At 40.0% G+C, this 15,869-nt stretch overlaps 2 protein-coding genes and 3 non-coding genes across 6 annotated transcripts; all 5 read right to left on the bottom strand.

Moving 5' to 3' along the window:
- Positions 1–1,770: 1,770 nt before the first annotated feature.
- LOC130168752 (U1 spliceosomal RNA) lies at positions 1,771–1,935 on the bottom strand. The gene has a single exon (XR_008827680.1). It is a non-coding gene; the product is annotated as a U1 spliceosomal RNA (small nuclear RNA).
- On the bottom strand, positions 1,779–8,927 carry LOC130168019 (uncharacterized). 2 transcript variants are annotated; one of them, XR_008827371.1, is made up of 5 exons: positions 8,795–8,927; positions 8,421–8,634; positions 7,584–7,683; positions 6,445–6,659; positions 1,779–2,002 (listed from the first exon to the last, which is right to left on the bottom strand). XR_008827371.1 is itself a non-coding variant. In XM_056374590.1 (3 exons), the coding sequence occupies exons 1-3, from the start codon at positions 8,878–8,880 to the stop codon at positions 7,588–7,590; spliced, it is 396 nt and encodes a 131-aa protein (XP_056230565.1). In that variant the 5' UTR covers positions 8,881–8,927; the 3' UTR covers positions 7,333–7,587. The 2 variants fall into 2 exon arrangements, 1 of the variants encoding a protein (XP_056230565.1); XM_056374590.1 differs by lacking the exons at positions 1,779–2,002; positions 6,445–6,659 and having other exon boundaries at positions 7,333–7,683.
- On the bottom strand, positions 2,956–3,146 carry LOC130168755 (U2 spliceosomal RNA). Its single transcript, XR_008827683.1, has one exon. It is a non-coding gene; the product is annotated as a U2 spliceosomal RNA (small nuclear RNA).
- On the bottom strand, positions 7,452–7,616 carry LOC130168753 (U1 spliceosomal RNA). Its single transcript, XR_008827681.1, has one exon. It is a non-coding gene; the product is annotated as a U1 spliceosomal RNA (small nuclear RNA).
- A 3,639-nt stretch (positions 8,928–12,566) lies between the features above and the next one.
- LOC130168107 (uncharacterized) lies at positions 12,567–15,141 on the bottom strand. The gene is made up of 4 exons (XM_056374699.1): positions 15,029–15,141; positions 13,882–14,463; positions 13,639–13,782; positions 12,567–12,698 (listed from the first exon to the last, which is right to left on the bottom strand). Exons 2-4 carry the CDS (start codon positions 14,416–14,418, stop codon positions 12,618–12,620), a joined length of 762 nt encoding a protein of 253 aa, XP_056230674.1. The 5' UTR covers positions 14,419–14,463; positions 15,029–15,141; the 3' UTR covers positions 12,567–12,617.
- Positions 15,142–15,869: the final 728 nt, after the last annotated feature.

Raw genomic sequence — 15,869 nt, 5'->3', positions numbered from 1 at the left:
TATCTCAGCTACTAAAAAGATTGCTATGAAGTTTTGTACAGACAGTGACGGTCCTCAGCGGAGGAATCCCATTTACTTATTGATCTCTTGATTTTTTCCTCTAGCGCCACCATGAAGTTGACACTTTTGTTTTGGCTTTGGGTGAAATGTCCCAATAACTATTAGATGGAGCTCCATTAAGTTTTGATTCATGTTTCCCACAGGGCACATTTGTAATAACTTTGGTCATCCATTTACTTTTTATCTAGCACCATCATCAGGTCTAAATTTCAAATTTCAAAAATAATAACATTCCCTTCAGCCTCAGCTGTACTTTGTAGCGCTGATTAGCAAATATTAGCATGTTAACATGCTAAACTGACAGTGATTATGCTAATAAGTTATATCTGCTTAATGCTAACGTGAGCATGCTCGCTTAAATTTACATGCAACGACATTTTCTGTCAAATAAAATAAATTCTAATCGATTTCAACTATTATTTATTCCTTAAATTAATGTAACGGTTAACGTTAAAGGGAAATTTGTAGTAAACTGCAGACAATTCGCCGGAGACAGTGGAGTAAGGTGAAACGAATTAGCTATTCAGCTATATAGCTAACGTTAGCTAGATAACACTAGCTTAATTCACTGGTAACCAAAAGCGTCTTAGCGTTCACAACGTAAAGCATCGAGGCGTAACGGACGTCAGCGTCTGTATAACGTAACCAACTCTTACGTACGTCACGCTAAGTAACGGTAACTTACACTAACGTCAGTTAATTTTACCTGGAGTTCGGTGAACAGAGCTAAATGCTTGTCAAGGACACGGAGTTCAAATCTGGAGGTGTTGGACCCGGTCGGACCGCGGGGCAGACACCTTCCTCCGGTAGTTTCTGAAGTTGCATCTGCGTTGGAATCCATAGTATTTCCACACATCCGACTGATTTAACTGTGAAAGCCGAGCCTTCGGCCGCGGTGACAGGAAAGGCGCAGGCTCCCCCTGGTGGCAGTTAGGATATGTAGGAAATCATGTGAGGATATTACTAATTATTCCCATTTACAATTATCCCGATCATAGAAATTCCCCACAATTAATTTCAAACATGAGAACACTAAACGCAATAAAGTCAGAAGTCAGGTAAAGATAATTCTTCAGGACAAGACTATGAGCGACCAGCTGTCCACAGCTTTCTCCGGGGTAAAGAGAGCCGCCAACGTCAAAGTTTTATTGAAGGAAATAAGTAAAGACTGCACACAACATTTTGTATGAAGACCTACTACAATTCTGTAGCAAAAGCTGTACTTTGGCAACCATGTCATATCAACTGTCAACAAACCCTGAAGTTCTGTATTCCTTTCTGTTTGTTTGACCCTTCACTTTACGTAATGACATGTACTGTAAATTATCTGTTTGCACAATCTCGGAGTGAATGAAAGCAAGAAAAAATACAAAATTAAAAAAAAATGAACATGAATGGAACAAATAATTACTTTGACCCTAATATTCAAATCTACAATAGTATTATGACTACACTATTTTATGACAGCCGTGTTATTTTTTATGCACCTTTCACCACATCCCTTCCAACTTCACCATTTATACTGATCTAACGCTTCCCTTTGCTCAAAATGTTTCTTTAAACGGCGGTTAAAATAATAAGAGGTGAAACAGAGATTCAAAATCTTTATGCCTTAATCATTAAGCTTCATGTTAATCTGCATTGAGATAAAATCATTTCATTTTTATAATCACTGACTAGATATTCCATTTCTTTTTTTGACAAGTGAATCAGGGGAGAGCGCGAACGCAGTCCCCCACTACCATAAATTATGCAGTTGAGATTCCCACATTTGGGGAATTCACACTGGTCAGCACGGCCGAGAGTGCAATGGCCGAGCCTCGCAATGGGTGAACCACCTACTTGATCATGGTGTCTCCCCTGCCAGGTAAGTATGATTTGGATAGTTCCGGATACCGACCTCTTTCTCAGACACACCGTGCTGACTGATGGTGCTGACAAGCTACGAGTAAACAAAACCAATAGTTATAGTCTTGAGGCTGCAGGATTTCACCACAGATAAAACAGTTTTGTAAGAAGGATATTTTTTTTTTTATTATATTATATTTATATTACAGTTTGACGAAAGAATAAAACGAATTTCATTTCCCATCATGCAATGCTGCGTCATTACAGCAAAGGCAGACATAAAAATCATCTATTTTATCTATTTTAAGTCTTAAAGATGAGCGACAAGTTGTGAGCCAAAGCTTAATCGGAATGCAACAGAGGAAGGTTTTTTTGATCCACGTTTGAAATTGTAATTGAGAGAAAAGTGTAAACAACTAACTAAATACGTTTTTCATCCATTACAACCACTTCCTGTTTCTTTGTTTACCGGTGGCGGGGAACTGATAAATTCCCGCTACTGCCTCCTACTGCTCTGGAGGGGAACAACACTGTTTCTTCAACATATTTATCTACGTTTCTCTGCATGTAAGTCACGGTAAAAAATAAAACAACCCAATTTGGATTTCAACAGAAAATAAAGTTTGCACAATGAATGGCTTTCTTCTGATCTGGAAAGCAGGGTCGGGAAACAGCAGCAGCAGAAATGACGCAGAGTGGATATTCACGTCTGGAGAATGAGCTACAGTAATAATCAAAGTGAAATTACGGTTCATTTCAAAAGTACAGTGCAATGAAGCTAAAAACACCATCAAACATGGACGGTTTGAGGAACTAGCAAGAAAAGAGAGATTTTATCAAATGTGGACGGGACAGTGAACGCAGCTTATTTGTTTTCCTCTTCGTCTCACTCAGCAGTTTGACCCATCTAACAATCACATGTACGTCTGTTCAGCCTGACGCATTTCAAACCACAATTAAAGGAGATCGTTCGACCGCTGCTTCTGATGCAGTCTTAAAACTTTAATTTATTTAACTTCGTAATATTATTAATATTATACATTTTAGAGGGGGTGCACCGTTCCTGGAGGTACTGCAATACCAGGTCGATGCGTGGAGTGGACGGAGCAAGCCCCTATTCCATCTCCCTGCTCCAAAAATCAATTTAATATATGGTCCCCGGGTAGGGGACGTATCAGATATTAAACTGATAAGAACAGATACTACACTTGATCTTAGCCAAAAGGCCGAGAAGCGATAACACCAATACGTTGGAGGCAACGACCTGATTCTCCGCAACGTCAGTCTCACTCATGGGTTAAATCCTGAGTTACAAATTTTGGGTCACAATATGAAACGGGAACAAAGTACATTGAAGCCCATTTACCACTGGTGCTGTTTTGTTGCGGTATTTATAATAAACTAGCTTTTTAAATGCACCTTCGTTCGTCTTCCTGGACACGTGGTGCGCCTTCGTCCAATAGGAAGTAGGAATGACGTATGGAACAAAACTCATTTTACAGCCACGTTAGAAAACATGTTATGCATATATCTGCATATATGTGTAGGAACGTGTTTTCAATTCAACTTAATAATGTGTAACTGACTTTGGTGTGTAGGGAAAACAGTGTTTTTAGAATTTGATGCTTACAACGACAAACAGCGCTCTTCCAGCGGTCTCTAGTGGAGAGGGGGGGTAACTACACAACACGGCCTTTCTCCTCAAAACCCAGCAACTCATTCATCATGTGGTATGATTTACACTCAATTGACGGTTTATTGGGAACATCGACTTGAAACTAATGCAATCTAATACAACCGTCCTGCAACAACTCCCACTTTAATGAAAACTATAATGTTGCGTTTTTGTTGAAACTGTGTTAAAGAGGCGTTGATTGAACTGTGTTGTTGAACTGTGCTTCATTACAAAAAGAGATGTGTCTGTTTAGCCTTTACCCTCACTGATTTTAACAGAGTCGGACAAAATAATAGGGACGCCCTTGACATAAGAGTTAACACTGAAACTTTCACGAGGCATTGCTTATTGCAGGACTACTGTATTAGACTGAAATTGTTTTAGCCAGGTGTTCCTAATAAACTGAGCACTCAGTGCATTATCATACCCTGCTGCACGTCCAGCTGACACAACATATAAGACGTCATTATTTCAAATGGGGACACAGTGTAAGTCACCTTGTCATGTAAAAACATAGAGAGTAATGATTACGAGTCCTACAACTTCCAATAAATAAAAAGCGTCAGGTAAGAGTCAAACAGACACGTCCTCCTCACACACCTGTGTCAAATTTAAGTTGACGCATTAACTGGCTCCAAACAAACCCATTTTAAATGCCGACTTTAGTGGAGAAGAGTTATCTGTGACACTGACCTGAGTGAAGTATTTGTATTTAATGGTTGAGATTTATGTCTTCAAGGCCATTTAGATGCTAACATCGGAAATCAGCTTATACAGGATATAAAAGCGGTTGTTTGTGGCATTGTTTCGAATTATGTACTAACAAAGGTTCTGTGGGACCAGGATTGTGCAACTGACAAAATCACAAATAAAATACAATAGTTTTGTGCGATGGTGTTCATATTGTATTTTATACAGTATCTCATTGTCAGACATGCTGCTCCTGGTAGTTTGTTCTGCTCGGTTCTTCCACGGTGACAAAGTCATGATTAGAGCACTGTAGTCTCCTCTGTCTATTTAAGATGTCATTGTTACAGTAAATTGAGTTCTGCAATATCGCCCTTTACCCAGCGGGGGATGTTTGATTTGGTCGTGCAAACTGCTCTTAACCTGATGAAAGGCCAAAGATTTTCCACTAAGTAAATCTTAGCGGACTGATAAAGTCCTCAAACTTTGCTGAGGGGTTACATCACAGTCAGAAATGTGCTTACTGTTTAAAATAGTTCAACCTCACAACTATTTGTAATTGCATAAGACGATATATAAATAATATATATATCATATATACAATAAAAATATGCAACCACTTTTCTTGTGAGGTTTATGCAAGTAATGTACTTTTCAAGCAGAAGGTGATTAAATGTTCATTGTAGGGATAAAAAAAAGAAGAAAAAAGTGCCGTAGTAGTGACAGCCATCACTAGGAGCCAACAGCAAACCATATAAAGTACAAAGATGATGATAAAGGTTTGGAGAGCCATTTTTGTTTTTGCCTTGTTTCTTCCTGGTGTCAAACGGCTGATATTATCAGCTGTTAAAAACTTGCTAGTGACTCATCAGCTCTCCTCCTCGATGACAACAGACATTTCCCCATTTGTTTTGTTTGGCTTGGCTTTATGGGTCTTTTACTGGAAAAATGCTGAGTTTGCTCTGTCTTTATTTTCTTGCAATGATTAACAGCATGTTTAAACAGGAGAAGGTGCATAAGTGTGTATACTACAGAAGAGCATAGGTCAAAAACGATTTGCTTGACTAGATCTGAGGCAACGCTTATGGTGCTCACAATGCACAAAAAATGTTGCGACACATTTTACCTTTATCAAAAATTTGCAGCTCCTGTGATTTTTTCCAGCTCCTCCTATTTGATATTGTTTATATATTGATTAATTGTGCAGCCCTAATGGCTGATTCTTGTTGTGGAACACAAAATCCCACTTGTGGACACCATCAATTATGTTCACTGTGTTGTCTTTTGTTTGTTGTAATTTAATTTGTTAGAGCACAATATTGGACTGCACCTTTTTCTTTGTTGTCACTTGTGCACCAGCAAATGGATTATGATATATATATTATATTATCATATGATTTTGTCATTTAGCAGAGCTAGTAGATCTTTTTTGGAAATATCTTTCATCTCTGAGGATCAGATCCCCTCTTTTATTATTCTGTCGAGCTCGCAGCATGGCTCTATATATGGCAGTGTTCAGTCAATTGGCTGGTCAACGTCTTTGGTGCAAACTGAAATATCTCAGCTACTAAAAGGATTGCTCCATTAAGTTTTGATTCATGTTTCCCACAGGGCACATTTGTAATAACTTTGGTCATCCATTTACTTTTTATCTAGCACCATCATCAGGTCTAAATTTCAAATTGCAAGAATAATAACATTCCCTTCAGCCTCAGCTGTACTTTGTAGCGCTGATTAGCAAATATTAGCATGTTAACATGCTAAACTGAAAGTGATTATGCTAATAAGTTATATCTGCTTAATGCTATCGTGAGCATGCTCGCTTAAATTTACATGCAACGACATTTTCTGTCAAATAAAATAAATTCTAATCGATTTCAACTATTATTTATTCCTTAAATTAATTTAACGGTTAACGTTAAAGGGAAATTTGTAGTAAACTGCAGACAATTCGCCGGAGACAGTGGAGTAAGGTGAAACGAATTAGCTATTCAGCTATATAGCTAACGTTAGCTAGATAACACTAGCTTAATTCACTGGTAACCAAAAGCGTCTTAGCGTTCACAACGTAAAGCATTGAGGCGTAACGGACGTCAGCGTTTGTATAACGTAACCAACTCTTACGTACGTTACGCTAAGTAACGGTAACTTACACTAACGTCAGTTAATTTTACCTGGAGTTCGGTGAACAGAGCTAAATGCTTGTCAAGGACACGGCAGTTCAAATCTGGAGGTGTTGGACCCGGTCGGACCGCGGGGCAGACACCTTCCTCCGGTAGTTTCTGAAGTTGCATCTGCGTTGGAATCCATAGTATTTCCACACATCCGACTGATTGAACTCTGAAAGCCGAGCCTTCGGCCGCGGGGACAGGAAAGGCGCAGGCTCCCCCTGGTGGCAGTTAGGATATGTAGGAAATCATGTGAGGATATTACTAATTATTCCCATTTACAATTATCCCGATCATAGAAATTCCCCACAATTAATTTCAAACGTGAGAACACTAAACGCAATAAAGTCAGAAGTCAGGTAAAGATAATTCTTCAGGACAAGACTATGAGCGACCAGCTGTCCACAGCTTTCTCCGGGGTAAAGAGAGCCGCCAACGTCAAAGTTTTATTGAAGGAAATAAGTAAAGACTGCACACAACATTTTGTATGAAGACCTACTACAATTCTGTAGCAAAAGCTGTACTTTGGCAACCATGTCATATCAACTGTCAACAAACCCTGAAGTTCTGTATTCCTTTCTGTTTGTTTGACCCTTCACTTTACGTAATGACATGTACTGTAAATTATCTGTTTGCACAATCTCGGAGTGAATGAAAGCAAGAAAAAATACAAAATTAAAAAAAATTGAACATGAATGGAACAAATAATTACTTTGACCCTAATATTCAAATCTACAATAGTATTATGACTACACTATTTTGTGACAGCCGTGTGTTATTTTTTATGCACCTTTCACCACATCCCTTCCAACTTCACCATTTATACTGATCTAACGCTTCCCTTTGCACAAAATCTCTCTTTAAACGGCGGTTAAAATAATAAGAGGTGAAACAGAGATTCAAAATCTTTATGCCTTAATCATTAAGCTTCATGTTAATCTGCATTGAGATAAAATCATTTCATGTTTCTAATCACTGACTAGAAATTCCATTTCTTTTTTTGACAAGTGAATCAGGGGAGAGCGCGAACGCAGTCCCCCACTACCATAAATTATGCAGTTGAGATTCCAACATTTGGGGAATTCACACTGGTCAGCACGGCCGAGAGTGCAATGGCCGAGCCTCGCAATGGGTGAACCACCTACTTGATCATGGTGTCTCCCCTGCCAGGTAAGTATGATTTGGATAGTTCCGGATACCGACCTCTTTCTCAGACACACCGTGCTGACTGATGGTGCTGACAAGCTACGAGTAAACAAAACCAATAGTTATAGTCCTGAGGCTGCAGGATTTCACCACAGATAAAACAGTTTTGTAAGAAGGATATTTTTTTTTTTTTATTATATTATATTTATATTACAGTTTGACGAAAGAATAAAACGAATTTCATTTCCCATCATGCAATGCTGCGTCAACAAACCCTGAAGTTCTGTATTCCTTTCTGTTTGTTTGACCCTTCACTTTACGTAATGACATGTACTGTAAATTATCTGTTTGCACAATCTCGGAGTGAATGAAAGCAAGAAAAAATACAAAATTAAAAAAAATTGAACATGAATGGAACAAATAATTACTTTGACCCTAATATTCAAATCTACAATAGTATTATGACTACACTATTTTGTGACAGCCGTGTGTTATTTTTTATGCACCTTTCACCACATCCCTTCCAACTTCACCATTTATACTGATCTAACGCTTCCCTTTGCTCAAAATGTCTCTTTAAACGGCGGTTAAAATAATAAGAGGTGAAACAGAGATTCAAAATCTTACTCCCTTAATCATTAAGCTTTATGTTAATCTGCATTCAAATTTAATGATTTCAACTATCTTCATTTGCTCGGCTGTAATTCAGAATTTTTTTTTCCACAAATTGTTCAGGGGAGAGCGCGAACGCAGTCCCCCACTACCATAAATTATGCAGTTGAGATTCCCACATTTGGGAATTCGCAGAGATGAGACTGTTGCTATAGTAACTGTACCTGCTTTGTCTCCTTGTAGCATGGGGAATTCTGGTCTATCTGATAGGAGGTATGAGACTCTTCACTGGATGTCCTTTTGAGAAGGCTTGTGTTCTTCTCTTGGGAGATCAGAGTGACGGTCATGACCAGAGTCTCGTTGGGCTGCAGGAGACTCGCACAGAATGTGGTTTCAGCTCCAGCTTCAAGAACCGCAGGAACAGCCACCATGTACTGTCTATAGACACAGAAACATTCAGCACTCAAACAATTCAGCAAAACAACATGATCTAAAACTTACTGAAATTTGTTGGCATTCACATCTTTTCTGTGTGCAGTGTACAACTAAATTACACACATGCTATTGTAAGTTTTTGAGACAATCCAGGTAAACTTACGGCTTTGCCATCGTCCCAACCACACACATCCAACTCAGGCAGACAAACAGTTTCCATGTCCTTATCTGTAACCCAGAAAGACCCATGACTGACCGACTGACATGAGCCTCTGTGCCAGCCTCTGTTCACTCTGCCACAAATCCATCCCCCTTCATCACCCAAATCACACAAACAACGTAACATATCCCTTAAGTCAATCATTTATAGACAAAACCAAAATCCTAAAGCCACGTCACACATCCAGATGACGGATCTAAGCTGTTTTAAAGAATAATCAACACCCTCATTTACTTTATACTACGGTTGGTGAAAGGATCTGTGGAGGTGGGTTTCTGTCCACTGAAAGGCCAAAGGGCTTTTAATCTGAAATGTTTATAGGAAGTGTTTTGAGTTTTTATTGATGCGTGATGTAGGCTAGTAACTTTAATAGGAGCAGATTAAGAGGTGGATTTGTAATAAAATAGTGCTATGACCAATGATACATATCAAACATAAAGAATTAGAAATAAAGACTTGTAACCTTCAGATGTTGATATAAATCAAGGCTCTGCACCGCTGTTGGGTCGCAAAAGCTAGTGAAAAATGCGCTAAGTTGGCTGGAGGCTGCCCTTTAAACTGTGTGGGTGGTTTGGTTTTGCCTTATAAATAGTGCTTTTCCTGACTGTTTAGTCAAAAGTAGATTTTGCACTAGTAAACAAACCATCCAACATACTAAAGTTCAACATCAAGGATAGGGACGAAAGACACCCCTTCCAGGGCAGCCAATGTTCACATATCGGACAGAGAAAATACACCATCTGTGTCATATGGAAAAAGCCTCACTCAGTGGAGGAAGTGGACTTGAGATGTATTCATCAAAGGCTTGACAATCAGGTTTTGATTTCTATTTCTAGGCAGTTCTTACTCTGCTTTTCATTTGTTATGCAGCAATTACCGTGAGGGTGGATGGTTGATACCTGCCCTCGTCTTTATCCTGCTGCTACTGTAACATTACAAATTTCCCCCGTGGGATTAATAAAAGTACATCTTAGCTTAGCTTGTCTTGAAACCTAAATTTGTGTTAAGTTAACATAAATACAACTTAAATATTAAATATCAAAAAAGGTATGTATTGTTACACTCATTGAACAGCAGAGAAATGTTATGCTTAATGCACACAATGAGAGAAGTTTGGTAAAAGAAAATAAATAGGTTGAGACAACAGAAAATATATTGTTCAAATGTACAATTACAAATCTGTCACCATAGTTTAAAAAACATACTGGTTGGAAAATTATCTTATTGTTAAGTTTCCTAACATGAATAACAACAGGGTAAGAAAAATAAACTGGGGAACAAACACAAAACAGCTTTAATACCTGTAACATCGGTAGTTGGGTGAACAGGAAACGGGACATCTAGGGAAGGACCAGAACTAAGGACAGATACCTGTTATCTGTATTATGTACTGCCCACCATGGGAATTGGGCAGAAAATACGCAATTTCTACTTTAAATGGGTACGACAAAAAACAAGATGGGTGCTGAATTTTTGGCGGGAAACAAATCGAATGAAAAAGATTTAATAGATTGAACAACGTACGTGCTGAATGATACCGAAAGATACCTGAATGCTAGCTGCCGTTACCGAACCCTGGTCGGAGAGTTTGTATATCACAAATTAAATATCATTACGCAACAGTTAGTTCCGACCAAGTGCATGTAGAGTTGTTAAATTAACCGTTAAATAAGTAATATCACACGAGACGGAGTTATGTTATACTGAATATCAGCACGGCTGTGATTCCCTCATAGATAAGAGCCCGCACTTCTACTCGTGCCATATTAGTTAAATAAGCATTAACAGATTATGATTTGTTTGTTTATTTTATGGTTTATTTTGCTACGCAATAGTTCCGGAACTGGACTGATACGGGACTGTTGCAAAGGAACACAAACATTTGATAAACTGAGACATAAAGTGCACACTAGCTTGCTACTCTAACACGTTACCTCAGGTGGGTGCTTAAGCATCCAGGCTTCTTCCCTTCATCCTTTTCTGACCGCCATACATCGTTTAAATCAAATGTTGTTTCTGGAAATATATATTTATCTTTTCAAAGTTTGTGTCAATCTCAGATTGACAACGACCGTTAATGTAATGCTGATCAACGGTTAATAGAACACAGGCGAAGCGGAGTGATACATGTAGTTAACGGTCCCAGTGCGGTTGTACTCTATATCAGCACTCATGGAATGCCTCTCGTCCAATCAAATTACTTGGTCGGAACTAACTGTTGTACAATTAGTGTTACACTAACGGCCGTTAACTATCTTAGATTGTAGCAAACTTTGCACTGCGAAGATGAATATATTTCCAGAAATAACTTAATAACATAATTTGTATTAGACTATGTGTTGTCGTCAGGATGAAGGGAAGGAAAGAAGCCTGCACACTTCGGTGCACACCTTCAAGTGCGCCGATTTGACAGGTCAGGAAAAATGTTTTATGTGTTGCTTAGCAAAAGTCCAGCACTAGCTCAGTTGCGGAACTATTTGTTTTGGCGTAGCTAAATAAATGACGAAATAAATATGCAAATCATGATCTGTAGTTACTTATTAATCAGGGTGTCTACAGAGATTCAGGGATGAATTTACTACCTTTTTACTACCTTCTTACTACCTTTTTACTACCAGCACGACTTTATGCTACAACTGTAGCGGCGTAAAGTGTGACCTACCTGTGCCCCCATTATTTTTTCTGTGCTCTTTTTTTTTTAAACTAAGGGGCACGAGTGCTCCTGGGGGGGGGGGGGGCGCCATAAAGCCATGACCATAGGAGTTGAATTAATCAAGAGGTCACAACAGGCCTTGGTCCATAGGTTTTACTCAATGTCAAAAACAATTGCATAACAATTACAAAACATTCACTTTCAGAAAAAATAACTTAATTTAAGTTGAACACTGGGCACAACAACTGGCCAACACACACACACATACACACACACACACACACACACACACACACACACAACCACACACAACCACACACACACACACACACACACACACACACACACACACACACACACACACACAGCAAACTTTAAGTGTAAGTCTGGTGTAAATTGACCCATAGTCCTGTTGTATCTCAATCTTTTTCCTACGGGCTACAGGACTATGGGTCAATTTACACCAGACTTACACTTTAAACAACCAATGAAATTAACAAAACATACAAGTTGCTCATTATCATTACAGTTAAAGCAAGTTCTTTAGCTCTGTGGCCTTTTCTTCAATCATTTTCTCCACTTGGAGAAGTTCTGTTTTCTTGTCCTTCTGTCGTCTTCGAAGCGTGTTGGACTTCGTAATCAGCTCTGCCATTTTTGTTCCTGTCTTTCCTTCTGCCATTTCAGCACACTGATCAGCATCCTTTTCTAGTGACTGGCACACACTACTGAGAACCTGCCGCTGGTTCCGGAGGTCCTCCAACTCCTTCTCTGCGGCTTTCCTCCTCAGCTCTTGTGTGGCACTCTCCTTTTTTTTCCGTTCACTATCAATGTGGATCCTGTATTGTGACCTCGCTGAAGCAGCAGAGGCCAGGAGCTCCTTGGTCAGAGGAACCTTCAGAACGCCACCGCAGATCGCCACCTTATCGCAGATTAAGCGAAGGGCTTCAAGAGATTCGTCACGTAGGTTGCAGGTTTCTACCTCCTTATTAACTGAGAAGCCTCTCTCCACTGTGGCTTGTCCATGGGACAGGAGGAGAGCACTTTGGCAGAACTTTAGCAGGTCAGGGTGGGACATGCAGAGCTTGGAGTGGAGAAAGACATCTAGACGCTGCCTCAGGGGTTGGAAGGAAACAAATTCTTCATCTCCGCCCACAATTGAGAGAAAGGATGTGAACTGCTGAATGACGACATCACCTGCAACATTGACAGGAAAATTAAGATATATTCATAATTTACATTAACACACCCCAGTCAACTGCTTCATCATCCATTCGACAAACGTACACACGGTGCATCATAAATACACAACAGGATCTTAAAGGAGAGTATCAAAACGGCAGCTAAAGCAAACTTATGGGGGCAAGCTCAGGCAAGCAAACCGAAAGTGAAACTTAAGGAAGCATGCCCCCATAGGTTTGCTTTAGCTGCTGTTTTGATACTCGGTCAATATTGTGCCAAATTGTCTCGTTATTTTTCCTACTGACAGCACTCGGTAACCTCAATCAACACGGCTATGCTTTAAAAACGGCCAGAGTTCTCCTTTTAAGCAGTGGCTCTCAACCTGGGGGCATGGAGGTCTTGTCTAAATTACAAATTGATCATTGATACTTTCACACTTCTGAGAGTAAAAAGGCAGAAAACCACAAATGAAATTCCTAGCACAAGACCTATAACAATTTCAATAACCTATCCACTTCTACTGTCCCTATACAATATTTCCTTACCAGCTGCAATGCCACCTGCCAGCTGCTGTCCCTGGATGAAAGTCTGTACTAATGCCTTCATCTGCTGGATGCACCACTCTGGATCTTTGACCATCCTTGTGGGATCCAGGCAGGTAATCTGCCTTACAATGGGGAATTTCAATGGAGACTTTTCCTGCAGTTTCTTTATCATCTTAATAAGACACTGCAAACACTCTTTTCTCAGGCTGAGAACAGAGAGTTCCCCTATCTTGCTTCCTGGTTTGCCTAGGAGTGCCTATTGAGAAACATTAAGGAACATTCATGTCAATGGAAGGAAATGTCTGCATAATATTAATGATGATACTGAACAAATTGTATTTGCTAGTTGGTTTGTGCAGGCATCAACATTCACAAATTCACCTCACAAAACAAATAAACAATAAAATTACCTTGATGTCAGATTCAGCCCCCAAGCCTATGTCCATCCTTTCAAGGGAGACCCAATTCTTCTCCTCAGAAACGTCCAACTTGATCAGCTGCAGGGGGGTTTGGTCCTGTAGGATCTCCCTTTTTATGAACCGCCGCAGTAAACTCTGATGATGACAACAGACAGATAGTTATCGAGCCATTCCATCAATTAATACATGTTTACATTCAAGTAAATTAATCAAAATCTTTACAGTGATACTTACCAACAGAAGCTCAGTCAAATCGTTTGCCAAAAAAGGCAACACTGGCTCGTCTGTTTGGTATCTCTGAAGAAAGGGGTTAAAACTTCTCGCAATGGCAAGGAAGAATTGAAGCTTTGGGATTAAGAGTGGATCCCCTTGTGCTGCCAGGATGGCGTCATAAGAGGCTGTGTTCGGTTTTTGGACCTTCTTATGCTCAGCAGCTTTGACATACTTCTGAACCATGGGCCAAACTTCCAGGACTCTCTCTGCAACTGGCACATTTTCTACCCATCTGTGGCCGCAGAAAGAGAGGGGAAAGCGGGACGACCCGGTGATGTTGGTGTAGTCCTCTCTCCGTGCAGGAACGTTGTGGAAGAGGAAATGGAGCGCGCGCAGGAGTTTGTCAATTTGCCAGGCTGTAAAGCCTGCCTTCATGGCATTGTGGAGAGTGTGAAGTCCACAGCTCCCAACCATCAGGACTTGAGCACCTCCATGCAGCTCAGCATGCTCCTTTTGAAGGAGATCCAGGAGTTTGAAGTTGACATTGGGGCCATCCATTCCTACTGAGAGAAGCTGCCTCGTGTTGAGTTGTGCAACACATTCCTGTGAATTATCAAACAGAAGAAAGTTTGTATAAATAACATTTATTGCTTAAGTAAACCACATTCAATATAAAGACATACAGTAATATTGTATATGCTTCAAATGACACATTATTATCCTGAAGTAAAACATGAGTCAGGTGCCTATGGTCAAGAACTGCTTTGCCAAAGTTAGATTATTGGTTCTCCAAATGTGGCTCACTATAAACAAAATCCATACAGTATAATATAGGTTTGGCTTTATGGGAGCCATGCTCAACCTTCAGTTTAACCATAACAGGCTTTAGGCCTTAACACGTTTTAATTATATACATTTTTCCAGTATTATGTTACAGAAATTTAACAGTTTGCATTAATTTTATAGGGCATATCTTTGAATGATCATGCAACACTCACTCATTTTCCATTCATTTTCAATTGGGTTTTAACAAGAGCTTATCAATGCAAAGACTATGGAAATAATAATCATATGTATGCAAAGACTATGGAAAACCTGTGGGTTACAGTTAATACCATAGTACCAAAAACCCCCTATGTAACCAATACGTATAGGAAAATAAACTTACTTTGATGTGCTCCAACAGATCGGTAGCTCGTCCATGTCCCAGGAATTGTGAGCCAAAATACCGAGACCGTACACAACCATCCTCCAAAATCGAATGTGTATGTCCATCTGCTTTTTCTTTGAAGACTCGTTAAGGCTCTCGTCAAACATGAGGACGTACGGTCCAGCATGGTTAATAGCTTCAACCAGTTGCTTCTTGAAATAGGGGGCGATGCCAAATTTGATGATATAGCCGGTCTTGTCCTTGGCCAAAGCGAACGATTTGGCGATTTGGGAGTCCGGGAACATCTTGCTAAACAGCTCTCCTATGCCATCATTCGACCTAAACGAGTGGTGTTTTACTGCTAAATCCAAACACCACAGTACCTCGGCTTGCAGAGTAGCGGTGGTAGTGCAGAACGTCTGAATCGTCGCTGTAGGATTAGTGGCAGTGGATTGCCCAGGAGCAGTGGAGGTTGAGGACGAGGGAGTTGATGTAGCCGCACTGCTAGCACTAGAGCAAAATAGTGACAGCGGTAGCTGCGAGTTACGACCCCGCATCCTTGCTTGGTGGCTACTCGACTCCATGTGTGATTTAACCGCCTTCACCCCCATCCACGTAATATTTATTGTCTTCTTACAGACGTTACAGTAAGCCTCTCGGTTGTTGCCAACTACTGGCCGAAGCCAGTCTTTAAACGTTGATTCTTCCATCCAGAGGTCAGAAAACTTACATTTGCCCATGTCTGCGGTAAACTAACGAACCCGCGAACTGTGAGCCAATCAGGTACCCAGATTCAACGCGCACGTACATCAATCCATTGATAATATTCCTATCACTCAGGTCCTACTCGCAACATAGA

The sequence above is a fragment of the Seriola aureovittata genome, chromosome 4, assembly GCF_021018895.1.
Source record: "Seriola aureovittata isolate HTS-2021-v1 ecotype China chromosome 4, ASM2101889v1, whole genome shotgun sequence".
NCBI lineage: Eukaryota > Metazoa > Chordata > Actinopteri > Carangiformes > Carangidae > Seriola > Seriola aureovittata.
The sequence above is the reverse complement of the archived record's forward strand: the minus strand, read 5'-3'. Positions and strand labels throughout refer to the sequence as shown.